This window comes from Coturnix japonica, chromosome 24 (assembly GCF_054131305.1).
Source record: "Coturnix japonica strain WE chromosome 24, WE-NBRP24, whole genome shotgun sequence".
Lineage (NCBI taxonomy): Eukaryota > Metazoa > Chordata > Aves > Galliformes > Phasianidae > Coturnix > Coturnix japonica.
In genome coordinates, this window is record NC_140686.1 from 9,042,398 (window position 1) to 9,067,698 (window position 25,301).

Here is a 25,301-nt window from a genome sequence, read left to right on the forward strand (position 1 = left end):
GAGCCAGGGAATTTTCCAGGCACTCTGTGACATCAGGCAGAATGGTGGCACCAGGCCGTGAGCTTAGTGACGGGTGTGCTCTGCCTGGGTATGCCTGAGGCCACCGGGGTAATCAATTGACCAGAGAGGGTAAGCCAGTGGTGAGGTCACTGCAGAGGAGTGACCTGTGTGCCAGCACAGCCCCAAAGTGCCTCTGTTCACACCAGGGTCAGCCAAGGAGGAGATGGAGCCCCAGAAGCCATTAAATCCTGACTGCTTTGTGGCCACCGAGCAGCAGCAACCACAGGATGGTTTGGAAGATGCTGCCAGCACCAGAGATGTGGCAACCCCCAAGAAGTCCTCCACACCAAGCAGGACCTCTACGTCCAGTAGAGCCTCCAAATCCAGCAGGACCTCTACATCCAGCAGGATTTCTGTATCCAGCAGAGCCTCCACATCCAGTAGGATTTCTGTGTCCAGCAGAGCCTCAACATCCAGCAGGACCTCCATAGCTAGCAGGATCTCCAGGTAAGTGACGGGATGGATGGAGACTATGCCTGTCCATGTTTTAGGGCTCCTTCACACTCCCTGCTCACCCTCAAGTCAGAAAAGCTGCCGGATGGGCTGGGGAGGGTGACAGAATGGTGCCTACCTGGCAGGAAGTCAACCCAGCAGTGCATGATCCTGATGGCTGAGACGTACCCACCCAGGCAGGAGGTGCGCAGGAGAGGCGTGCCAAAAGTGGATAAAGCAATTCAGGTGAGGGTGGGCAAACCACAAGCCCATCCCATACATGTGTCCCACAATCCTAGGGGTGTATCTGGGCCAAGGGTTTGGCTCTGGCAGCTGCTGAGGCCCAGGTTCCTCCTGTTCCTTTCTCTGGGGTTTGATGGTATGGCTGTTCCCCTGTTCAGACCCCCCACTCCTTTGATGCATCACTCAACAAACGGCACACTCGGCTCAAGAAGAAAACTAAAAGAAAAGATGTGATCAGCAACCAGAATCAGCTGCGAGCCTCAAGGGACAGCAGTACCATGGAGATCTTCCCCCAGGCAGTGGAGAACAGAACTCCCAGCCTCCCTAAGGTCACATCCCAGCACAGGTAATACAGTCTAGCTCTGCCCTCTGGGTGACAAAGGTTCCTGAGGCTCAGGGATGGGCGCTCAACATTAGCATCTTCATTTGTAGGAAGAGCAAAGTCATATCCAACACATGTGTGGATCCTGATGAGGAAGGGTGGGAGGACCAGGATGTGCTGGAGGTGGAAGGTAACCCCTGGTTCTCCCCACTCAGTTCAGCCAACTGCCAGGGAAGTGGTGGAGCCATTGTTCTGGAGGCATTCAAGGAATGTGTGGATGTGGCACTTAGGGACACGGTTACTGGGCACAGTGGTGATGGGTTGACTGCTGGACTTGATGATCTTAGAGGTCTTTTCCAACCTTAATGATTCTGTGATTTTATAACTGTGTTGATTCTAATGCGTCTCTCTGAAATAAATTCAGCATTATTTAGAAACAGGATTCAGGGGCTGTTTCAAATGGAAGAACTTAATGCTGGTGTTCATCCACCCTCACTTCTCCTTCACCCACTGCAGGGGATGAGGCTGATGTCCACAGTCCAGGCACTGACATGGAGAACAGCCAGGGGATTTGCCCTGCAAAGGAGACTCAGGAGGGGCTAAAACACACTCAGGCTCACAGTGAGCATGGAGACACTGTCCTAACCCAGACACGTGAGTGTATCAGCCTTGTCTTCCTTCTCAGATGTGTTTTAGGACACATGGAACATGTGGTATCTCCCAGAGGTGAAGCTAAAATGCTGCCAGGATTGCCTGGAGTTACAGACCATCCCCACTTCCTGGAGGCAAATGACAAAGATTAGCGTTATGAATATGTATCTAATTTCTACTGTAGATTCACTCTCACTTCTCCTTCACCCACTGCAGGGTATCAGGTTGATGTCCACAGTCCAGGCACTGCCATGGAGGACAGCCAGGGGATTTGCCTTGCAGAGAAGGAGACTCAGGAGGGGCTAAAACACACTCAGGCTCACAGTGAGCATGGAGACACTGTCCTAACCCAGACACGTGAGTGTATCAGCCTTGTCTTCCTTCTCAGATGCGTTTTAGGACACATGGAACATGTGGTATCTCCCAGAGCTGCTGGCTAAGCTCACCTCTTTCCCTTCCAGTAGGCAAAGAGTTGAAACCAATCTCACATCTGGAGGCTGGTGGAAGCTTTCACAAGGAAGGTACATAGCAGAAAGCAGCCACCATCCACCCTGTGTGCCACAGTCAGGATCCTACACAGGGGGACACTGGGCCAAGCCCCTGTAATGCAGAAAATCTCAGTTTCTCATTGAGCTGTGGCATGAGACAAGATCAAGTTTAGCTAATCTCCCTGCTTTTTAATGCCAGCGAGCTTAGCTGCTGGTTAAGCTCACCTCTTTCTCTTCCAGTAGGCAAAGAGGTGAAATGGATGCCACCTCTGGAGGCTGATGGAAGCTTTCACAAGGAAGGTACATAGCAGAAAGCAGCCACCATCCACCCTGTGTGCCACAGTCAGGTTCCTACACAGGGGGACACTGGGCCAAGCCCCTGTAATGCAGAAAATCTCAGTTTCTCATTGAGCTGTGGCATGAGACGACACCATGTTTAGCTAATCTCCCTGCTTTTTAATGCCAGTGAGCTTGGCTGCTGGCAGGATAGGGCCCAGCACCATGAAGACCAACAGCTGTGACCCCAAAAACAGGGCCATGTGGCTGTACTGGGTGCTCTGAATGAGTGTGAGCAGCCAGAGGTGCTCCTGGAGAAGGAGCGGGGCTGGAGGTTGATCACCGTTCCCCAGGAGAAGCCATTTGCAAAGTGATAATAACTCCAACCCCGCTGAACCTGCACATTTGGGCTGTATTGAGGTTGTTGGTGCTAGAGACCACTAGATGGGGATCTCTGTACGCACTCAGCCAGACTCTTCCCACTTAGCTCCTCATTGCAGCAAGCAGAAGTGTGATGTCTTTTATTAAACCTAAAAACGAACAAAGCTCCTTCTGGTGCAGCTAATCCAAGGTGTACCCTGTCCCGTTCATAACCCAGAAGCGTGTTTTCCAGGTGTCTAGGAAACCTTCTGAAGTGAAACACGTTTTCCTGTTTGCAGGCAAGCAGGTTGATGTAGGAGAGCTGAAGTCTCACCCAGCCCCTATAGGGATGCATTTAGTGGACGTTAATCGCCAGCAGGCACTGAGGGATGTGCCTGTGGAAGGTGAGTGTGTCAGCACTTTGGGGTGTTCAGGGTTTGGATTGTTTTCCAGGCAGAAGGCTTCAGAATTGGAGATAAAGAGGAGAAAGGAATTGACTTTTATAGTCAGCACACTGACATTTCCCAAGGCACAAAATAATAGAACAATGCAGCTTGGAAGGCACCTTGGGAAGTCTCTAGTGCCAACTCCTGCTCCAAGCTGGGTCAGCTGTGAGATCAGTCCAGGTTGCTCTGGGATTTATCCTTTATAGTATCTCCAGGACTGTAATGAGTCAGGGTTAGCTTGAAATGAGAATGCTGTGCTCTAGGGAATCCTGGATCCCCAGCTTAGATGACTAGCTGGCCAAAAACTTGGGAATCAGTTTCAGGGCAAGATGCTCTAAAATCACCAAACCCTTTGTGGATGTGTTTTCAGTGCTGTTAACTTCCTTTTTGGTAGAAAAACTTAAAGCTGCAGCTAAGGGCCACCCTAAAAGCTCTTGTCTGCCTGTCAGCCCCCCCTTCTTCAGGAGTATTTCCCCTTTAGCCATGCTCCATCTCTCCCTGTACCCCAGGGGATGCAGCCAACAGTCAGGATCCCAACTCCAATGTGGGCACTGGGGAGGTCATCTTATCCAAAGAGGAGCTGCAGCAGATCGCCAGACACGCTGCAGGTGGGAACTGGTATCCTTCTTTGTTTTCTGCTTCTGCACAGCCCCTGCAGCCAGAAACCCAGAGACCCAGGGAGGCTGCTGGGTGCCTGCAGATGGCCACGGTATGGGATATGCCTTGCACACAGCAGAGGTGAAATTCTCCCCGCTTCCCTTTAATCTTGTGTTAAATTTTTGCTTTGCGTTACTTGGCATGAATGGTTCTGTAAGTCCTGGCATGACACAAACACCATTCCTCAGTGTATCAAAGGATTTGAGGTTTTGTGTCTATAGTGTTATAGTACAGCGTAGTGTATGGAGGGAATCACTGGGTGATGAATGACCATGGAGAGGGAATTTAATCTTTCTTGGCCTCAGCATCTCACCCTGCCTGGAGGGGAGGGAGTTTCATTGCATTATTGTGGCTAAGGTCCTTTAGATCCTCAGATGGAAAGGGTAGGTGAAAGGCAAAGGAGCCTCTATTATTATTATTAATAATAACCTTTATTTTTTTGCCAAGTCTCTCTCTGCTGGCTGCCAGCATGGAGAGGAGGTTTCTAACACTTTCTTGTTATAGGTGGCAGAGTCTTCAGGGATAGTCAGGGCGCTGACCCTGCAAAGGAGCTGGATCCTGCTGCTGTGAATGGTAAGGGTCTCTGCCTTCCCTTCACTGCCACTGTCATGGCTCAAACACCCCCATAGAGCCAGTCACTGCTCCATTCAAACACTGCCCAGCATCTCTTGTAGGAGATGAGGAAAACATTCAAGACCTTGAGTCCATCCTGGATCCCACAGACAGCAAAGTTCACCTGAGCAGCCAGGAGATACACGAAGCCTTGAGACATGTGGAAGGTGAGGGCAGTCTTTTGATACCCTTTAGAAACCAACAGCTGAGTTTAAAGCCTTCTGCATACGTTCCCTGGTGCTTTTCAAGCAGTGAGGATGTGATGTTAATGCAAGACACACGACAGAACTGATTCTATTACAATAATGTAGTGAGTTCCTACTTATATTAAATAGACATGGAGAAAAGTGTCTGTTAGAGAGGGCCATATTTGCTCCTCTACCAGTACCACCCTGCTGCCCTTTTCCCAGTGCTTAACCCTCACCAAGGACTCCATCATGCCTTCACTTAGAAGCAACAAATCTCCAGCCAACGTTTTAGGAAAGCCCCTGGCTCACGCAGCAGCTGCCAGTGGTCCAGCACCTCATCCTCCCTGTGCTCTGATGCCCATCATTTCCATTTATCCTTGTTGTTCTTACAGCTGTCTGTTATTTGCATTGAAAGCTCTCCTCTCCCCCTGTAGCTGTGAAGAGGAATCTGAGTAAATCCACAAAGGCGGCGCAGAAGGTCCAGCAAACACCCATGGGAGAAGGTGAGCAAGATCCCCATAACGAAATCCGCTGCCAGATAACAACAGGATCAGACGAGAGTCCTTCAGAAGAAAACTCTGTGACCACATGTTTTAATGAACTGCAAATCTGCTGGTAATGAAGCTGCGCAAGGAGAGGCAGACAGACCAGCAGCTGCAATGCATTTCCAATGGCATGTTGCTACCCACAGCAAAGTCAGCTCTGTAGCTCCTGAGCCAGAGTTGGGAAAGCACAGATGTGGAGTGGGCTGCAAAGATTTACCTGACACTCCGCCCTCTGTTCCCCTTTTTGCTGCAGCTCTCCTGCACTGCACAGACCTGGTTTGTCTGTGAGCCACCTCATACTCTTTTTTCCCCCCTCCTAGCAATGATGGCAGGGCTTTTCTCCTCCCTGTGAGCAGGCAAGATTAATTTCACTAATGTGCTGAAAAGATTTTAAATTCTCTGGAGGACAGAGCTGGAGAAAGGCAAATGATATTAATAACATGGTTCTTATTTAACTCATCTCCCTCCATGCCCTGTATGTGCACAGAAGGCAGCAGTACTTTCCTAATATGATTAAGATGGTGTTTAAATTATCCATGCTTAGGTGGAAAACGGTGCTCAATGAGGCTTTTGTTTGTTTGTTTTCATAGAGGACAAGGATGATGTCAGTAGTGAGGGTTCCATCCTGGCTGTCCTGAACATCCACTCAGCCCTGGAGGAGCTGAACGAGGCACAAATGGATGGTCAGTGAATCATAGAATTATTGGTGTCAGTTCCCCTCTGTGACTTGTCAGCCTTTGGGTACAAGAGGCAGAGAAAGGAAAAACAGCCAAAATAGCATCTATAATAGAATGTAGGGAGGTATCGAGTTGTCCCACACGGTGGCTGCTCTGAAGGGAAAGGCAAGGGGGATATAAGGACTATAAGTCATGCTCTGTATCCACCATGGTGGGATAGGAAATCAAATCTTAAGTGTCAAGAAGAAAGAATTCAGGTTTCCCATAGGGAAGGTGCTGCAGCAGGGGACGGGATGCTGGGTGACATAGGATTTCCCTTGCTGGGTGCCCTGCTGCCTGTGGCCAGAAGGATACAGTGAGTTCATGCTGTAGCACAAAACAGGGAGAAGTGTCATCACGGGGTCCTTCCAGCTCTCCTCCTTGGGATGTTGAAGATGTGAATGCTGGTGAGAGGGAAGCCCATGAAACCGTTTATTTGTGTCTTTCCATATCCAGAGAAAGCTGCTCTTGCTCCTGGCCATGTTCCCCAAACCTGTGTAGGAAAGAAGTTTCCACGAAAGAAGAAAGTGTTAAATCCCCTTGAGATTGATACAGCCATGTGAGCATGAAGGTGGAAACAGGGAATATGCTGTTGCCTGTTGTACAACTGTGCTTCAGCTGCCGCTCTGTCCATCTCTCTTTATCATTCTGTGCATGGCAGTGAACTCCCAGAGACTCCTCAGACAAGAGTTGAGAGTGAAACAGTGAAGAACATGACAAAGCAACAACAGAAAGGTAAATGTTACCTCGTTACGTGCTCCCCCCAGGAAACACATTGCCAGCACCAACAGGAGTGGTTGGGCCTTTAGGTGGGTCCTTCATGGTCCTCCCCACATAATAACCATGCTGTGGGATGAACAAAGAGACAATCCCGTGTCCCAAGGATGTGGGAGCCCAGCAGCTGAGGGCTGAGGTAACCATCAATACCCTTACTGGCAGACAGACAGCTGAATCTTAAAAGAACAGAGCTGGAACTAAACCAAGTGCCTCACCCAGCCCTGCACATTAAATACCACCTTACCCTTCCTCTCCCTAGATTCTCCAGCTCTCCTACACCAGCCATTTAGAGGTAGATGCATTGACACTGGCAGCAAGGAACAACCTCCTCAAATCCCTGTTGATTATAGTTCATTGTTTCCAAAAGAATATAAGACAGGTAGATCTTCCCCCCCCCCAACCCTGTTTAACCTGCTGTCCTCTCTCTGCCTGCCTGCAGCATTTTCCGATGTTTTCAACTTCTTCCCCAAAGACCTGGATGGCAATATTAACCTTCAGCACCTGGAAGTGCTTGCTAAGCAACTGGGGATTAGCTTTGATGGGCAAGAGACACAAAAGAAGCTGGTGTGTGCAGATGCCGATGGTGAGTCCATCAGACCATGCATGGATTGCGCTGTGCATGTAAAGTTACCCCTCTCCTTGTGCCTTCCCAGCCCTGGGCATTGCTGTATTGAAATGTACTTGAAGGGAGAGGCTGTGCTTGAGTTGTTGTGTTTTAGCACTCACTGGTGACTCTGTCCTTTGTTACAGACCTTCTCATGCATGCTCCACAGCTGTTACACATGAAAGCTTTAAAAGCTCTTATTCCTGCCCTTAGTTTTTTAGTAAGCAAATCTTCCTGCAGTACGATCTCTGAGCTGCTCACCTTAACATTTCATTCTAGCAAAAATCTGCCTTGCTAACAGAGATGCCACTTGTTTGCAGGAGACAAAGCAATGAATTACTCTGACTTTCTGACCGCCATTACTGACCAGAATTGTTTTATCCAGACAGTATGTAAGTAAGAAATACCCTACCCAGGTACATGTTGCTTCTCTCCAGCAAAACTCTCACTTACCCAGAGATATCTGAATTACCTCATTCTAATTGGTACTGAGCAAGAAATCAGCACTGTGATCCAGCATTGCAGCTAATGAAAAGCTGCAAGAACTCATCCTCCCTGCTGGACATCCAACCAGCACTCTGGCAGAAAATGAGGATGGATCCTCACTGAGCAGATCTTGCTGGGGTCTGCTGGAGTCTCCACTCCCCCTGAAGGTAAGGCAAGGCTCAGCTGGGGCTCTGACTACTCTCCTTCTCTCCAGTCCCTGACCAAAATGACTCAGACAATGTCAATCACGTCGATGCCAGAGAAGTCCTCCTCCTCAAAGTCTTGCTGAAGCTGGTGGAGTTGGAAGCTCTGCCCCCGAGAACTCTATTTCAGATTTCCAGGTGAGCTTCCTTAGTGTTGTAAGTGAGAGAAGGAGGTTCCCCCTTTCATTGTGATATTTACATGCTGTCTAACGAGATAAACAGATAACAGATAACATGTCCATATCTAGTTGGACAACCAAAAGCACCTACATAGCTTTGATACCCACCTTACAAAGGTGTTGTTGTAAATACCACGTGTACCCCTTTAAATATCATCTTTCCAGGTATGTCAGTGTGCAGCATCCCATGCTGAACAGGTCTTGGGCTGTGCTTCGCTGGTCAATGGTGCCCTCTTTTACCTTCTAGTTACTATAAGCAGAAGTTTGAGGACTGCGCTGGTGAGGAAGCCTGGACACATGCTGATTTCCTCGTGAGTCACAAAAAGAACAACAACAAAAACACTAAAGTTCTGGTTTGTCCTTTACCCCTTGCAAATCTTGCCCGCATCACAATGATGAAGGAAAAAGAGGCAACAGCTTATTTGGAACAACTCAAAGGTAAGGCTCACATGCTGTCATTCAGCTCTATATTAGCAAACGTTTCATAGAATCATTAAGGTTGGAAAAGACCTCTAAGATCACCAGGTCCAGCTGTCAATTCATCCCCACTATGCCCACTAATCATGTCCCTCAGTGCCACATCTCCATGGCTCTTGAACACCTCCAAGTGTTGTTACCTAGAAGAGGCAGATCCCCACCTCACTGTATCCCTTTCTGGTAGCTGCAGACTAATGAGGCCCAGCCCTGAGCTTCCTCTTCTCCAGGCCGAACAATCCCAGTTCCCTCAGCTGCTCCCTTATAAGATTTCTGCTAAAACCCCTCACAGCTCTGTTGTCCTTCTCTGCACACACTCCAGGGCCTCCATGTCTTGTAATGAGGGGCCCAGAACTGAACACAGCACCAAGGTGCAGCCTCACCAGAGCTGAGTACAGAGGGATGATCAGCTCCTGCTCTGCTGGCTGCACTATTACTGACACAACCAGGATGCTGTTGGCCTTCTTGGCCACCTGGACACACTGCTGGCTCATGTGCAGTCAGCTGTGAACTAATGCCTCGAAATCTTCCCTCAATGCAGCTTTACAGCCACTGTGCCCCAAGCCTGTAGCAATGCATGGGGTTGTCATGACCAAAATGCAGGATCCAGCCCTTGATCTCTTTGTAACTCATCCCACTGACCTCAGCCCAGAGATCCAGCCTGCCCACATCCCTCTGTAGAGCCTTCCTAACCTCAAGCAGATCAATGCTTCCTCCCAGCTTGATGTTATCCAATGTTAACTTGAGGGTACACTCAATCCCTTCATCTGGATTGTCAAATCTATTAACGGGGTTGGCCCCAAAGCTCTGTGTTTCCTACAGTGTAGGCAGTAATTCCTAAGAGGATCACAGAAAACTGAGCTGGAGCAAACCTTAGGTGTTCATCCATCCAGTATCACTCACAGGGAAAGATACAAAATCAAACACTTGGAGTTCTGCTCCAGATGCTCCTAGGGAGAAAGGAACTGCCCCCCAGAGGTATCTCCGGTGCTTGACTAGCTCCACATTTCAGCAGTGTGAGGAATCTGGGACTTACCTTGCCCTTCCCTGGTCAGAAGAGCAAAACCAAGGGGCAGCTGGCTGTGGCAACACTGTTGGTGACCCTTGTTCTTATTTCCCATTGCCAGATCACATGCCTGATCCAGACAGCCCCTATGCTGAGGTACCTGTCTTCCCACTGATTTCTAAACAAGATGCAAACACACTGGTGAAGCCAAAAAAAGATATGCAAAAGCAGACAAAGCAAAGAAAGAAACAGCCAGTAACTTCAAAAGTGAGTCGCTTCAGCTGTAAGAAAAAACAAGTTCAGGGGGTGAGAGATATGGATGGTGCTTCAGCTACATGCAACAGCACCAAAGGAAGCCCGAGGACAAGCCTTAAAACCTATGTTTTATTTGATCAGGCTGCAGGCAAGGCTTCTGCTCAGAACAGCAAGAAGAAATGCTCCTCTGGTAACAACTCAGAGCACCCAAACAAGCAGCGTCGGCCACCAAGAGCCAGTGTGAGTGTGAAGTCCAGCCCCATACTCTGTGCTCATTCACTTCACATTTCCTCACTCTTCTCTGCTGTGGCACTCAGTTACACTGTCAGGGGTTCCACTGCTCGCTCTTTTTTCACCCTGGTAGCAAGGATACAGAAATAGCAAGTAGAAATATGTAATGATACTTGCTAGCAACACTTACATACAGTAGCAAGGAGGCACTGCAGATACTATATCATTCAGAGTAGAGGTGTTACCTTGGTAATGTGGGAACAGCAGATACACTAGAGTTGGACTCATGTAACCTATATTCCAATAGTCTGGTGAACACTTTAACTAGACGTGGGTAATAACAAGCAATTTTGTCCTAAGTGCAAGGAAAATTGAAACCAGAGGTATAGTAATAGCTTGATTAATTACAGTTAATCATCAGTGTGAATTGGTTTTAACCTGCCTCCACTGTATCCTGGCGTGGCACTGAGGTGCCTTCTAGCTTTGTACTCACCTCTGTGCCATATGAATGCAGTGGGGGCTGAGCTGCATGGTTCCTCCATGGGGTTCTGCCCCTTAATCTCCCATCCCCTCCATCAGGACCCACAGGCGGCCCAACGCTACAGGAACAACCTGGTCCTCCGCAAACACGCCAGCCTGCTCAAGCTGTGGCAGAAGATCCACGGGGCTCAGATCGGCCGGCAGTCGGGCAGCAGGCGTTTCTACCACACCTTCTCCACTTACTCCTGGTCCTGGAATGCGTGTAGAGAGCTGGTGACAGCTGAGGAGCTACAGGCACATGACTGGTATTGCCGCTTCCTGCCAGCCACCAGGCAGCCACCGTGGAAGAAGTGGATGTTTTAGGGCACCAGTTGGATGCTGGATGGGGTTTGTTTGGACCAGACTATCACCCTTCCTCCTGGCGTTCGAAATGTTAAATAAAAGCTGGGAAAGGTGGGGTTGTTGTTATCCTATCCAGCACAGCGAGATGGCCAAGGGAAGGGCCTGTCCTGCTCTGTGGAGCCTCACACTGAGTATTGGGGCATTGGTTGGACACTTCACTTTAAGGACATGGAGCTCATAGGGACAGAAACGAAGGGGCTGAGCTCTGCGGCCTGAGGGAACGGCATAGAGATGGCAGGGTGGGCCCTGTCCCAGAGGGCGGTGGGCACGACCCCGACCTTAGAGCTCAGGGAGTGGTGGGATGCCACTGTTAGCTATTGGGTTCGGGTGGTGCAGAGCCGGGGTCGGGCGCTGATCCTCTCAGCTCGGGATGCTCCATGATCCCACAGCGCTGACAACACCACCCACCCACCGCCATCTTCCCTCCGCCGCCGCCTCACGTGACACTCCCCTCCCGCCCAGTCCCCCTCTCTGCTCCTTCCGCTTCCGGAGGACACCGGCTCATCATGGCGGCGCCCAGCGAGGCCCCGGAGCGGCGGCGGCCTTTTGGGAGGCGATTCCTCACCGACCCCACCCGCCTTTTCCAGCATAACGCCTGGTGAGGGCGGCCTACCCGTCTCCATAGGGCTCCTCTTGTCGGCTGCCCTACCTGTGGTGCCTCTCCGCGCTCATCCGGGCCTGGTGTGCCCTCTGAGGCCTGCTCTCCCTCAGCATCGCTCCTTGTTGGCTCCTCTTAAGATATCGTTCTTATTTCTCTCTCCGTGCTTAGTGCTGGGGGCAGCCGTGGGGGTGGAGCTGAGGGTGGGCCTGGAGGTGAGGGAGAATCCGGCCGCTGTTGGGCAGCGCTCATCCTGCACAGGGAGGTTGTGGATGCCCCGTCCTTGGAGCTGTTCAAGGCCAGGTTGGACAGGGCCATAGGCAACCTGATCCATGGGGTCTCTATGGGGATCCATGGGGTCTCTATGGGGATCCATGGGGTCTCTATGGGGATCTGTGGGATCTCTATAGGGCCTGCATGGGGTCTATGGGGCCTGTATGGGGATCTATGGGGTCTCTATGGGGATCCATGGGGTCTATGGGGTCTCTATGGGGATCTATGGGATCTCTATGGGGCCTGTATGGGGTCTATGGGGCCTGTGTGGGGATCTATGGGGTCTCTATGGGGATCCATGGGGTCTATGGGGCCTGTATGGGGATCCATGGGGTCTCTATGGGGATCCATGGGGCCTATGGGGTCTCTATGGGGATCCATGGGATCTCTATGGGGCTTGTATGGGGATCTATGGGGTCTCTATGGGGATCCATGGGGTCTGTGGGCCTGTATGGGGGTCCATGGGGTCTCTATGGGGATCCATGGGGTCTCTGTGGGGTCTCTGTGGGGATCTATCGGATCTCTATGGGGCCTGTATGGGGATCTATGGGGTCTCTATGGGGATCTATGGGGTCTCTATGGGGATCTATGGGGTCTCCTGGGCAACCTGATTTAATAAATGTGTATGTTTGGTGGCCCTGCTGGGCAGGGGGGGTGGAACTACATGATCCTTGAGGTCCCTTCCAACCCGGGTCATTCTGTGATTCTTTGAATGAACATAAATTCACCCATATGATGCTTTGGAGTCATGCCAGGTTTAGAGTGCAGCAGGTCTTTGCACGGATAAATCTGCTTGTTTCAGAAATGTTAGGTGCCCAAATTGTTGGGTTTCCTGGGAACTGGAGGCATTTTGCACTTCTAAAGCAACTATATCTACCTCAGGTCTCTGGTTACTCTGTTCTGTTGAAAACTGGCAATGTTTAAGCTGTAATAAAGTTATGTGTGCATGCATCAGCTTGTCGTTCATTTTGGGACTTACAAAGTGTGTCCTCAATGGTATTTCCCTGCAGAAATTCCTAATAATGTCGTTTTTCAGACACAACACTTAAGGCTTTGTTTTGCTAATTAATATCAAAAGGCCAATTCTTTCTGAGGACGGAGTAGTTCTACTTGATCCTTGTATTCTGCTTTTCATTATTTGTTTTAAAGAAGAAAAGTCAAGTGAATCACCTTAATGACTGCACAACTGTGTATGCGCATTTAAGTTACTAATAGGTTCTTAATGCTCCATTTTCTTATAATTGGATTTAATATTAATGTGACACTTTGCCTTCCAAATAACCCTACCTGCCTTTTTTTTTTTCTTTTAACTTGAGAAAGAGAATGTAATTTTCAAAGACAGTTAAATGAAATGCCCATTTTGCTGATCTGCTTGAGTAAAAGTAGTTCCCTGCATAGGAACCGTGTTCTATTCTCCATGTGGGAAAGGCAGCTCATCTCCAAAGAGGCCTATTTGTGCTGAGTGGTTTTGGAGTAAGGATATAGTTCCTCTAGACTTGGCTGATCAGCAAACAGGTAGAAGGCTTAGGGAACAGATTTGGTGTCTCTTGGGGTCCCTTCCTGTTATGCCACACTGGTAACTGCTACATTGCTGCAGAGCTGGAATTGGAGATAGCAGAAAAGCCCCACAGTTGTCCATTTGGAGATCTATCAAAACCTCTTTTTTTTCTGTCTTTGCCTTACAACTCTCAGCTGAGTAGTGCACTTTAATTTTTACAACAGGGATAATGTGGAGTGGTCAGAAGAGCAGGAAGCCAGTGCCAAGAGTAAAGTTCAAGAGAACAGCTCACAGCTATTGCCACAAGATAAACAAGGTACTTTTGGATGTTACTGTAATGTGTGCGTCTTGACTTGTGTGTGCAGCAGAAGAAGGGTCTGGTCAGAGTTACATTTGCATCTTCATTCATCTTTTTTCTCCACCCTCTCCTAAATTGTTCAAAATACGTTACCTTGTAGTGGGGGGAAAATGGCAAAGCAGGGATATTTCTGTCCTAAGTTTACCTTTCTGTGCCTGTTCCACCTTCTGTCAAGGCTCATTTCACAGGAGCAGAAGTGACCTTGGTTGGGAGGAGTCATCTTGGCTTGAGATTCTTTGTGTTGTGTTTGCTGAAGTGTTTGTTACTGTTTCCAGTCAACAAACTTCTTTCAGTATAGAGCAGCAGCTTCAGTTAGTGCTTTGCTGTTCAAAGCTTAACATACAACAGTTAATCTTTTGTTTGTTTGCATGCTGCAAGCACTTTTTCTCTTAAGAGGATCTAATAAAGTAGTATCCATATACAACTCTACCAAGTTCACAAACAACATGGTAATAATTAAATCCAAAGTGAAAGAAAATGATTTTATCCTGATTGGAGTGTTAATCATCAGAAGTTACTTGGTAGTAAAGTTACTTGGTCGAAGCAGTTCTGGGGTTGGTTTATTTTGCATCTTTCCTCCTCAAGTGAGATATATCAGGTCCCTCAGATGATGGTGAAATGATATCCTGTTCTTTAGTATGATAAGATACTTGTTTGATGATGAGCTGTAGGATGGGTCCACTTCTTTTGCTCAAATTGAGTTGAGTGTGCCATCTGTAAGGCAATGCTGAACACTATTGGAGCTGTTCAGACACTTCCCATATAGCTTCCAGTTGTGTTCACAATAGCAAATTTAATTATACCAAGGAGCAGTACTCCTTATTTCTCAGATTCCCAGAAGTATCCAGCAGTTTCTATTGTGATACCCATTGTGTTGAGTTCATTTTAAAATCTGGTTAACATTAAAGTGCACTCTCTGTCATGCTTTGAGAACATATATACAAATATGAAATTGCAGAGAAATTTGATGTTAGAGCAATTTGACAGGTCTTTATGATGTATTTCCCAGGCTGAACAATGGGGGCCAGTCAAATTTTGATGGCTGCTATTCAATAGGAAGCGTGTGGAGACAATGGGAAGGCTGAAACATAGGGAAGTCAACTCAGCCAAACGTGCCTGAGGGGTCCAGTATTTCGAGAATCAGAAATGTCCAAGCAGGAGAACAAAGACAGGCTATTGGTCATTATGGCTGTATTATTCTTTGGACGACTTGAGCTGTCAGAATTTATTCTGAAGGAGAGAAGTTCTGTGTGTTATATAGAAGGTGTATCTGCTGGATGGGAGCAGGGAAAGAAGAGGAAGTGTTGCTTGGTTTTGTTCTGAAGCTCCGTAATGAGCCTCCATGCGAATCAGGGGATCTGTAATTCTCTTCCTGTCTTTTGTAAACAGTTTATTTTGTTTACAAATCTTCTGCAATGTGAAAGGGTGAGTATGGGCTTGACTTTGGGGGTGTCCTTACAAAATTATGCAGAAATATCAGAAGTCCTTATCAAGTCTCTGGAGGAACCAGGCTCACATGCCAATGTCCTTATGAACTAATACAACAAAAAGGATCTTGAAGCAAATATGGTGCAATCTTTTCTGGCATAAGCTGTACAGGAACTCGCACTGAATATTAGTATGGTCATTTTTAGCTTTAACCCTGTTTCTTGCATGAGAAGCTGGACCTAGAGTATTTATTTTACTACTTGTCCTCTATTCCAGTGCTTTGCAAATGAACTTTAAATAACACTTCTGCATGTTAGGTGGAAGATAGCAGCTCTTCAATAGCATCCAACAGAATTCCACACTAATTTATCATAGGAAGAGCAAAAATCTGGTTAATCCAAAGTGGTTGGCTTGGAATATTACCACAGTTTCTGAGGTAAACATCCTCTTTTAATTAGAGCCTGTCGTGGCATCTTCAGGGTTCAACAGGAGTCAGGACTTCGTATCTTTGTTAGCTGAAAGAGTTTCCAACCCCAGCAGCTTTGCATATCCCTACTGGTGTGTGGAAGAAGTGACAGTTCAGGAAGGAGTGCACCAGAGACTGAATCAATAGCCCTCATTCCTCTGATGTTAGTAGTTGCTGACTGCCTCCTCTGCAAATAATAATCAGACCTGACCCCACTTACTTTGAGGTACAGTGAGATCATGACACAAACTTATGCTCTAGACTATAGTTTTGTTCAGCTTGTTGTTTAAGGACAAAGCTGCTTAAAAGGAGAAAATCCTCATAATCAAGGTAAAGAGATTATTTTTATAAATAGCTCTTTGTACTGCAGGGATAATTATATAGATTACTCTAATTTTGTTAGATCACAGCTTCATAAGTGTTCTGATTGTCTGTAATGTTTATCTTGCCACTGGATTGTATTTAGTAGGTGTGAAAACCATTTTGCTCGCTGTTTAAAGTTAATTCTTACCAGTTTTGGTCTATCCACCTTAGCTCTGTGCTATTACTTAAGTGGTAGTGGTCACTTATTTGATTCCTCTCTTTTGCTGTAATTTCATGTGATGCTCTGACCTGCACAGAACCATGGCGGGGGGGGGGGAATAAAAAGTGCTGCAGACTGGACTCCAAGAGTACTTGTGTAAGACATGATGTCCTGTGATCTTGGAGTGTTGTGTAAATGCTAATAGAGCTTTATGCTGGGCCAGTATAGTTGACCAATTTTTCTGTTTCTCGGTGTGAAAAAAGAAGTGGTGTGTCAGGCTTCAGCTCCAGAATCCACTCATCGCAGAATTCCTTTGTAGATTTAAGTGTTTCACTTTTTGTCACCGGGCTCCAAATGAATTAATCCTATGAACTGAGTAGGTTAGTGTTAGAAATGGAAGTAAAACGTGGATATCTTCATTCCAGTATATTTCAAAGAGGGTTTTTCTGTTGCCAGCTTTCTTTAAGTCCTTCACTTAAATCCTACCAAGGCACCTCCTCTTCTATCTCTTTTCCCTTTCTTTTTTTTTTAATTCCTAACAAAATAACAGTAAGGAGGCAGGTTGAGAGTTCACACAAGAGGGTATGACCTAAATCAAGGTGATTTTCAATCAATAATTATTACAGCAGACTACTGAGTAGATGTCTGCAGTGATCCCTGACTGTCTGAGCTGATTAAACTCTGACACCTTTCTGATTTGACTGCTGGTGATGTTTTTGTTTGTGTTTACAGAGGAATATGAGGTGAATGCTAAGAGATACTGGGATGACTTTTATAAGATTCATGAAAATGGCTTCTTCAAGGACAGGCACTGGCTGTTCACTGAATTCCCCGAGCTGGCACCAAATAGGAACCCAAGTCAAAATGAGGATTCTCTGTGTGAACTCAGCTGCGAAGAGGTATCCAAAAATGAAGGGCTGGGAAGCTGTGAAAATGGACATTGCACATTAGAAACCAGAGCAGAGAATGAGTTAAACCTGGTGAAAAGCAGTCGTACATGCTGTACAGAAGAGCTGGCTGCACAGAAGCTGAAACAAAGTTATGAAGATTACCCGGGATCCTCTGCTTCTTACCGTATATTAGAGGTAATAGCTATAAAACAATGAATCACACATTGAGTGGTTTCTTGTATGAATGTTTGTGTGACTGGGTAATGGATGTAAAATTATGTACATAGCAAACAAGTTAGTAGGAAGGTCAACTTACATCAGTAAAAAGAGAGGGCAGCTTAGAACTGTTGGGATTCTTGGTTCAGTCTGTACACACAGAGCACAAGGACAAGTTTTCAGGTTTAAAATAAAAACTATTGATGTTGAAACAAACTTTTAAGTGCCATCTTTTCTATAAGAACTTGATTCTTTTATTTGTCTGTATAAATATTTTCTTTGTCTTTTATGGTTTTGATGTTTGTGCTGATTCTTGTTTGCCCTGGGAGGCATGAAGTGGAATAATGAAACCAAGAATGTAGAGATGCTGTTTGTTTAGGAACTTATATTCCATCTAATAACAGAAAATATCAAGTTAACATAGGGGTATCATGCTTGTCCAGGTCAGATTTCTCATAAACATTAGACTCCTGACAGCTCATGAAGACCTTTTGCTTTGCCACCTCTGTTTTGTTCAGTGTAGATACCACCATTTTTGTTGAGTGCTCCTGTTGTATGGAAACTCTGACCTTCTAGTGGGAATCAATATAAAGAGTCCTTTAGATTTACATTTGATCTGAGCCATTGAGACTTCCTCAGACAAATGTTCTTGGGATGTGGTGGCTTTCCTGTCTCACCTGAATATTCTCAGTGCCATATGTCACTGCTTGCCCTTTGTGTTTTTTCCTTCTCAAACTTTCAATTTCACTGATTATTTAGACATTCGGGGAGAAATATTCTAAACCCAGTTGTATGAGACCTCAAATGGGACTTCAGATAGGAACAGACATAAGAAATAACAAGGTACAATCATTGTAGGCTTAATTGTAACTTGGACAAGAGCCATCTAGTGAGGGTAACTCTGAAACAGCAGAATATAATTATAGTAAAGCAAACTTCTTTCTCTGTTGCTCTGATTTTCTATGGAAGGGAATGTAACAGTGCTTTTTTTCCAGTGCTTCAGTGACTTGTATATACTGGTTGTTAGGCTTGGGATTCTAGCAGTAACCATTCTCAGAAGAGGAGCAATATGCGGTTTGTTAGTAAGATTTCTAAAAGAACTGAACTGGTTTCCCACAGTGCTTGTATGTAGGCCTGCTCCTCAGAGCTGAGTGTATTCAATTCATGCAGTGATATTTGCAAATGGTCAGTGCTGTGCTCGTTTGTTACTTCTGAGATACACTCTGTTCTGTGGCTGTAGAGAGTTAAAGTTGAAATCAGATGCATGGGATGTGTTGAAGAATCATTTTCATTACGTGCACATCTGCTTTGCTTGTGCAGGTTGGCTGTGGTGCTGGAAATACAGTCTTCCCAATTTTACAAACCAACAAGTAAGTAGTTCTCATTAAGATTTTACCTGTGTGATAAAGCAGCCCATGAAAAACTGTAGGGAAATTGTTGCATGCTTTCTTAATTGGGACAGTTTCATGCTGAAAGGCCAGATGTAACTGACAAACTATATAAGTCTTCAAATAATCGTGTTTTGAGCCTGAAGGTCTTTGGTCTTGAAATGCAAGCATACGTGTCTCATTCTAAAGCATTTTCATACAGGCTTTAGTATCTCTCCTGAAGGAAAAGTAAGCAGTCAGTTCCATGTGAGAATAACTGAGACATAAAAGAGCAAAGTGATGAGCCAGATTTTGCACAGCAGATAAGAGACAGACAGACTGACCGAGACTAAAGGCCACAATTTCAGACTCTCAATTTTGTGCTCTGTGTGTCTGATGCACTTCTGTATATCCTGTGGAACACCTTTCTATATGTGATGATAGTGTCTTTTGCTTATTTCAGTGACCCAGGCCTTTTTGTTTATTGCTGTGACTTTTCTACGACAGCCGTGGATCTTGTCCAGGTAAACTCAACAGTGACTTATGAAGGTAGGAAGTACACGGTGCCAATTGCACACTGACATAAGTATATCATGGCAGCCACCAGCTGTATAGTTCTTTTGGCAGCTTTCTATTTTAGCTAGCCCTGATGCTGACCCTTTTACTATTAAATCAAAGACTGTAGAAATGAGGGATTCAAGAGTCCTCACCACATCACATTGGCAGCAGAGAAGTCAGCCAGATTTCCTTTCCCCTGTGGTTGGCAGCTCTGTTTAAAAAATGCAATGCTCTTTTAGTTGAGTAACTGCTGAACCTTGAGAACATTCAGCCTATTTTTTAACAGTGACTGAAGTTGTGTTTGATTTGTGTGTGTATTATTAGCACTGCAATTCTGTAAGTGGTAGGAGTGCTTCTGCAAAGACAGCTGAGGACAGGTACTGTGGAACAGAAAGCTGGGATTTAGTCAAAGGACAAATGCTGCTAACAAAACTCAGGTCAGAACAGAGCTGGGAATGAGTCTATGGAGTGTCAAATGTTATCAGTTATTTCATGAGATGAAATGGGCACAGCAGCAGATCCAGCATATCATTGTATCTGCAGAGCTGACAAAAGTATGGGAGTTACTACAATCCATAGCAACAGCTTTCAAAAATTAAATGACTTCTAGAAATCTGCTTGTGATTTTATGAGTGTAACTTTATGGAGCTGGGTCTGATGTCTGGGATGTTGGAAGTAACTTGCTTTTTGAAATGAAATGTAGACTACTGATGTCTGCTAATGCTCTAATATCTCTCTCTCTTTAAATACAGAGCAATGTGGAATATGATTCTTCTCGCTGCTTTGCATTTGTCCATGACCTCTGCAATGACCAAAGTCCTTTCCCAATGCCAAATGAAAGCCTTGACATTGTCATTCTCATCTTTGTCCTGTCAGCAATTCTCCCAGAGAAGTAAGTTTAAAAATTCCTTCTGGGTCTAAAGCAAATACATACAGAGCTGGAGTTCTTTATTAGGGAAACATTAAAAGAGCAGAGATGAAGAAAAAACTGTAATTGTTGAAGCCTTGCTAGTGCCGAGTGGGAAACACACGTGTCATGCTGTTGTACCTTCTTCCATTTCATCCAGTTTAGCTAAGGCTTCTTAGTAATCTGTTAAAGTTATACCAACATAACCTACTTCAAAGACTTAAAATTCCCTGGCTGTCTCTCTGCAATCTTAACATGTCTCAAGTTCTTCATCTCCACAGCTTTACTACTTCATCTCTTTAGTTTTACAGTGATGTCAAGGACCAAAACAGCCTGCATTATTGATGTGTTTTGAAGGTTGCACCTCTGTTCTATGCACCAGATAGCGATGTCAGAAATATCAAAAAGGCTCTTCTATTTCATTCACTTTTTGCCAAGTGATTGCATCCTAAAACTGCAAAAAAAATACCAACTAAACTGACTAAATAACCTCACTGTACTCTTTAATGTTGCTGCATGAGATCCCCCTAGGTGTTTAAGTTAAGGAGACTGGTAGCTTTCTACATAATGAATTATTTAGTTTCAGCACTTGCTTGATAATATAGTGATCTGTGTGCTGTGCCATCCATATCTTTGTGTAGATTAATCAACAGGTGAGTAAGGAAATATATAATGAATTGAGCACCTTTGTTATAAACATGGTGCAGAGCGGCTGTTAGCTGTTAAATACCTGAATTGTTAGTATGAACACTGCAAGAGCAGGAAAGAAAGAGAATCTTGTTAAATGAAACATGTCTACCTGCAGTAGAATATATAGGAGATGTTTGATAGGTAGTGATAGACAGTGAATAGTGGGAAAATAGTCTTGGATGCTTAGCAGTACCTGAAGATTAGGCTGATGGAGCCGAACCTGCAGTGGAATGTATTGAGATAAAACAAGTGGAGCCAGTGCAGAAGTTGACAGAAAGTTTTTGGGTGTTAATGTGTCATAGTTTTTTCTAGATATGTGTAAAGTGAAATTAAAGCTGATTCTGTGACTGATCCAGTTTCCTATTAAGGCTAAGCTAAAGAAGGGGAGGAAAAAAAGAAGGCAAAATTGGCAACTATGATTAAAAAAAAAGAACAGAAATGGTGGGCTGATAAAGTGAACCCACCCCAGTCTGACAGTGCTCAGTAGATTTCAGATGTTGGTCGCTTTTTATATGAAGTTGTAATATGTGTGAAACTTCATATTTTCTGATTGGTAGGCTAAACAAACAGGCTTGATTTTGCAGACTTCTGAATGCTGCCATCTTGTTCTTTTCTCAGGATGCAGTACGTCATTAACAAACTAAGTCACCTTCTGAAACCAGGAGGAATGATTTTGTTACGAGATTATGGCCGTTACGACCTAGCCCAGCTTCGGTTCAAGAAAGGTATTTTCATTTCCCATGGGGAGCCTTTACAGCTCACTAATAGATTATGCTTCTCTGGAGCAGTGTCTGCCCTGTTTGGGAGGCAGCTCATTAATTCCCCTGAAGCACAGCGTGTGCTGGGAGGAGAAGTGCTTCTGTCTTTATATGCAGCAGTTGTTTGGTTTTAAATGATAGCTGGTAACTGTTTAAATCCTTCTTGCCCTTAGGTCAGTGTCTGTCTGCTAACTTCTATGTGAGAGGTGATGGCACCAGAGTCTACTTCTTCACCCAAGGTAGGAGGCTGGAAAACACATCCTTACCTCTTTTTGTCCCTGTGCACCCAAGTTTTGTTGCTAGCTCTTTCCAGCCAGTCTTTCTTGGAGCAGTGTGAAATGTGAAATGTCACCTAATCACACAGGGATCTCAGCCTGTCAGATGCTGATTTGAATATGCACAGTAAATTCCTATGTGGAAAATCTTTTTAGATTAAGACTGAAGTGTGTGCTAAACTGAAAGGAATGGAAGTGGAGAAGCCCTCTTGAATCTAGTTGCCTGAGGAGTATGCAGTCAGATGAACGCAACTGGAGAGAACTTCTCTTAACTTTACTGTTCTCCCACAGTGGAATGTGAGGAGCATGGTTCAGTACAGAGCTAGGGGCAAACTTCTTAGTTCCTTCCAGTATTTAAAAGGGGAATATAAACAGGAGGGGAATCAACTTTTTACTCAGGTAGATAGTGATAGGACAAGGGGCAATGATTTTAAGCTCAAGAAGAGAAAGTTTCGATTGGATGTCAGGGGAAAGTTCTTCCTAGAGAGACTGGTGAGGTGCTGGAACAGCTGCCCAGAGAGGCTGTGGATGCCCCATCCCTGGAGGTGTTCAAGACTGGCTTGAATGGAGCCCTGGGCAGCCTGGTCTAGTCCCAGATCTTGAGGTTAGTGGCCCTCCCTGTGGTAGGAGGGTTGGAACTTGGTGATCCTTTGCATCCCTTCCAACCCAAGCCATTCTATGACTCTGTGATTCAGTTGTTGCTTTGTGTTCAGCAGGAGTTTAATTTCTCTCACCTTATCACAAGTTGCACCCCAGTCACTTCCACTGAGGGCTCATCTGCATGGTCTGTTTTAGAGCACTGACACAACTGCAATGAACTGTGTTGTTCCCCCACTGCAAAAGTCTAATTTGTCACAACAAAATTAATACTCAGTGTGTGTTTGGCAAATGCTTCCCTATGTCAAGTATCTGATAAAAGTGCACAAGCTGGGACCTGCTAGCACTTTTCTCCAGCAGCTCCATACCAGTCACATGCTCCCAAGCTGCAGTTGAATGAGCTCTCTGCTGCTCAGCAGGACTCAGACTGACTTTGCCCACAGCCACTGTGCTGGGGCACTATGATACTTATTTGCTTGGTCAGGAATACTTACCAATTTAAGTGTTGTAGCCTTGAGGGCTCTCAGTGCTTTGGGCCCCAGTTGGGTGTGGGTTTTTTTTCAGGATTTTTTTTTTCCCAGACATAATTATAATGAATCCAGTTCCCCTCCAGCTTATACAGCAAAGATCTTACTGCCACCATTTTAAAAGCGTGGGTCTGATATCTGATCTGGTTCTTTGCTCTTGCAGACTCTGAAATTGCAATGGAGAGAGGGGAGAGGGGTAAGGAAAGGGATCTGTCCCTACTCACTAGAAGGTGATCTTTTAATTGGTTACTAGAGGCAATACTAATTTCTGAGACTGCTGTTGTTTTCATCAACTATTTGTAACTCCAGTTGTCCTCACAATACTTCTTTCCTTCCTTTGTAGAAGGTAAATTCAAAGGAAACTTATGAGACTGTAGCCTTTTTTCCCCCATAACACAATAGTTAAGTCCTGTCTGATCTCTATATTTCCCTGCCAGACAGAGACCATGAGTTTCCTCTGGCCTGTCTTTCAACTGTTTAGCCCTCAGCATGAACAGATATCAGTTAAATGAAAGCTGTAGCATCCTTCTCTTCTCTCTGCTTCCAGATGAATTAGATGACCTCTTCACAAGAGCTGGCCTGCAGAAAATACAGAATCTGGTTGATCGTCGACTGCAAGTGAACCGTGGGAAGCAAATGACAATGTATCGAGTATGGATCCAGTGCAAATACCAAAAACCTGCTGCCCCTCAGCTGTGAGGAAGCAGGGTGTGCTTTGTCAGATTTTATCCTCTTCATGGTTGGTCTCCTCCTGGTGAGATGTATTGTTGAGGAAGTCTGCATGCATAGAACCTCAGTGCCTTTCATAGCACGTAGCATCACTTCAGATGAGTTTTGCTAAGGACAAGTGGTCTAGGAGGAGACCAACCAGTAATTAAGGTGTCTTGCTACTGGGCTGGGTTTTTAAAGTTTATAGTTTTTAACAACATAAGAAATAGTCATGCTAAGAGCAGCTGTGCAAGTTGAGTAGCAAGCCTCTCTTACTGTGGATTTCTACATGAAACAAGATCTTCAACCTTGTCTCTGTGCTGTTGTTTTTTGTTTCCAAGACAAATTTGATAGATCTGATTTCCTTTGCAGCTGGTCACATGGATCCCTTTGCCAACTTATCTCATGCAATTCTCTTTCAGTCCTTCAGATCTGTGCAAATCCAGAAGTTAAAATACACTTATTGAGGGCATGAACTGAGAGCACGCTTGTTTCTCTGTGCCACTTTCCTCACAGACGTATCCTGGTGGGCAGATAACCTGTGGAGAACACAGATTATTGCTTCTACTGTCTTCAAGATTGTTTCTTTACGGAGCTAGCACACTATAGCTCAGGTGCTGTGAATTCTCAGAGTTCAACCTTTCAGAAATGTGAGGTTGTTGATGAGGTAGTTCTGAAGCACCTTCAGAGTGCAGAGAAACCAAAGCAGCTTGTGGGACCAGAGCTTGCACAGAATCCATTACCTGCTTTTTCTGCCTGAATAGTCAAGAAGTGTTCCAGCTGGCTGCAGAACCAGGTCACAAGCTGCACTGCCCTGTCTTGGTGATGCACTAAACTAAAGTAGGCAAGGCACTTGTCTTTGATAAGAAATATGAAGAGTGTCTACCAACATTGTTTGATTTATTAAAGGAAACCAAGTGTGGCTTTCTGAAGGTATTACCCCACTTTTGACAGCTGACAACTTTTATCTCTACTTGTTGTTGGTTTTTTGTTACTTTTAGGATGTCGGACAACAGATATTCAAATAAATTCTGAGGTAATGTTTTTCATTGCTGTTTTGAGTAATATAAATGAAGCTTCCACAGAAACTCACATGCCTGTGGGCACTTGATCTGAAGGATTTCAGCCACTGTTAGGTAACTACTGATTTCTTTTCCTTGAAGAAACAATGCCTGCTAAGTGTGCACCATGAGCTAAAGAGCAGTTTGTGCTGTTCATAGCATGTATGTTTTGTTATCTGGACACTAGTATTTGTAGTTTACAATTGCTTAAGAATAACCGTTGACTCTGAGGCCACATAGATGATGAAATAACTGCCCTCTTGGAACGGAGAAGGAAGAGTAAAAGCTGAGGAGCATCCTGAGCATCACATATCAGACCTTACTGTGTGTACTGTGGAATCAAAGAGTTGGGAAGAGAATTCTTGTTCAATCGGTTGTAGTATATTCTATATGAAGAATTCTCTTCCCAGTTTGTTTGTTTTTTCTAATATTCTGGGAGTGTTTCTGAATGACATAAAAAATGAGGCTTGAAGCCCTTGATGGATCTTCAGTAGGGTGCAGGAGTCAAAG

At 45.4% G+C, this 25,301-nt stretch overlaps 2 protein-coding genes and 1 long non-coding RNA gene across 9 annotated transcripts; 2 read left to right on the plus strand and 1 right to left on the minus strand.

Annotated features, from left to right (window-relative positions):
• The first annotated feature begins 42 nt into the window (after nt 1–42).
• On the plus strand, nt 43–11,147 carry EFCAB3 (EF-hand calcium binding domain 3). 6 transcript variants are annotated; one of them, XM_085523774.1, is made up of 22 exons: nt 43–129; nt 213–507; nt 639–738; nt 894–1,081; nt 1,168–1,247; nt 1,574–1,711; nt 1,925–2,065; nt 2,170–2,229; nt 3,132–3,236; nt 3,788–3,886; nt 4,440–4,508; nt 4,598–4,714; nt 5,170–5,238; nt 5,871–5,963; nt 6,453–6,555; nt 6,658–6,731; nt 7,213–7,356; nt 7,698–7,769; nt 8,078–8,204; nt 8,493–8,683; nt 9,847–10,220; nt 10,791–11,147. In XM_085523774.1, exons 2-22 carry the CDS (start codon nt 224–226, stop codon nt 11,052–11,054), a joined length of 2,892 nt encoding a protein of 963 aa, XP_085379900.1. In that variant the 5' UTR covers nt 43–129; nt 213–223; the 3' UTR covers nt 11,055–11,147. The 6 variants fall into 6 exon arrangements, with proteins under 6 accessions (XP_085379900.1, XP_085379901.1, XP_085379899.1 ...); XM_085523775.1 differs by having other exon boundaries at nt 45–129; nt 189–507; XM_085523773.1 differs by having other exon boundaries at nt 45–129; nt 207–507.
• LOC116654442 (uncharacterized) lies at nt 10,088–10,835 on the minus strand. The gene is made up of 2 exons (XR_004309688.2): nt 10,705–10,835; nt 10,088–10,337 (listed from the first exon to the last, which is right to left on the minus strand). It is a non-coding gene; the product is annotated as an uncharacterized LOC116654442 (long non-coding RNA).
• A 428-nt stretch (nt 11,148–11,575) lies between the features above and the next one.
• Nucleotides 11,576–24,779, plus strand: METTL2A (methyltransferase 2A, tRNA N3-cytidine). 2 transcript variants are annotated; one of them, XM_015885734.3, is made up of 10 exons: nt 11,576–11,691; nt 13,687–13,778; nt 16,970–17,322; nt 18,664–18,713; nt 19,174–19,234; nt 20,021–20,160; nt 21,484–21,590; nt 21,797–21,862; nt 23,186–23,252; nt 23,570–24,779. In XM_015885734.3, exons 1-10 carry the CDS (start codon nt 11,600–11,602, stop codon nt 23,571–23,573), a joined length of 1,032 nt encoding a protein of 343 aa, XP_015741220.2. In that variant the 5' UTR covers nt 11,576–11,599; the 3' UTR covers nt 23,574–24,779. The 2 variants fall into 2 exon arrangements, with proteins under 2 accessions (XP_015741220.2, XP_015741219.2); XM_015885733.3 differs by lacking the exon at nt 23,186–23,252.
• Nucleotides 24,780–25,301: the final 522 nt, after the last annotated feature.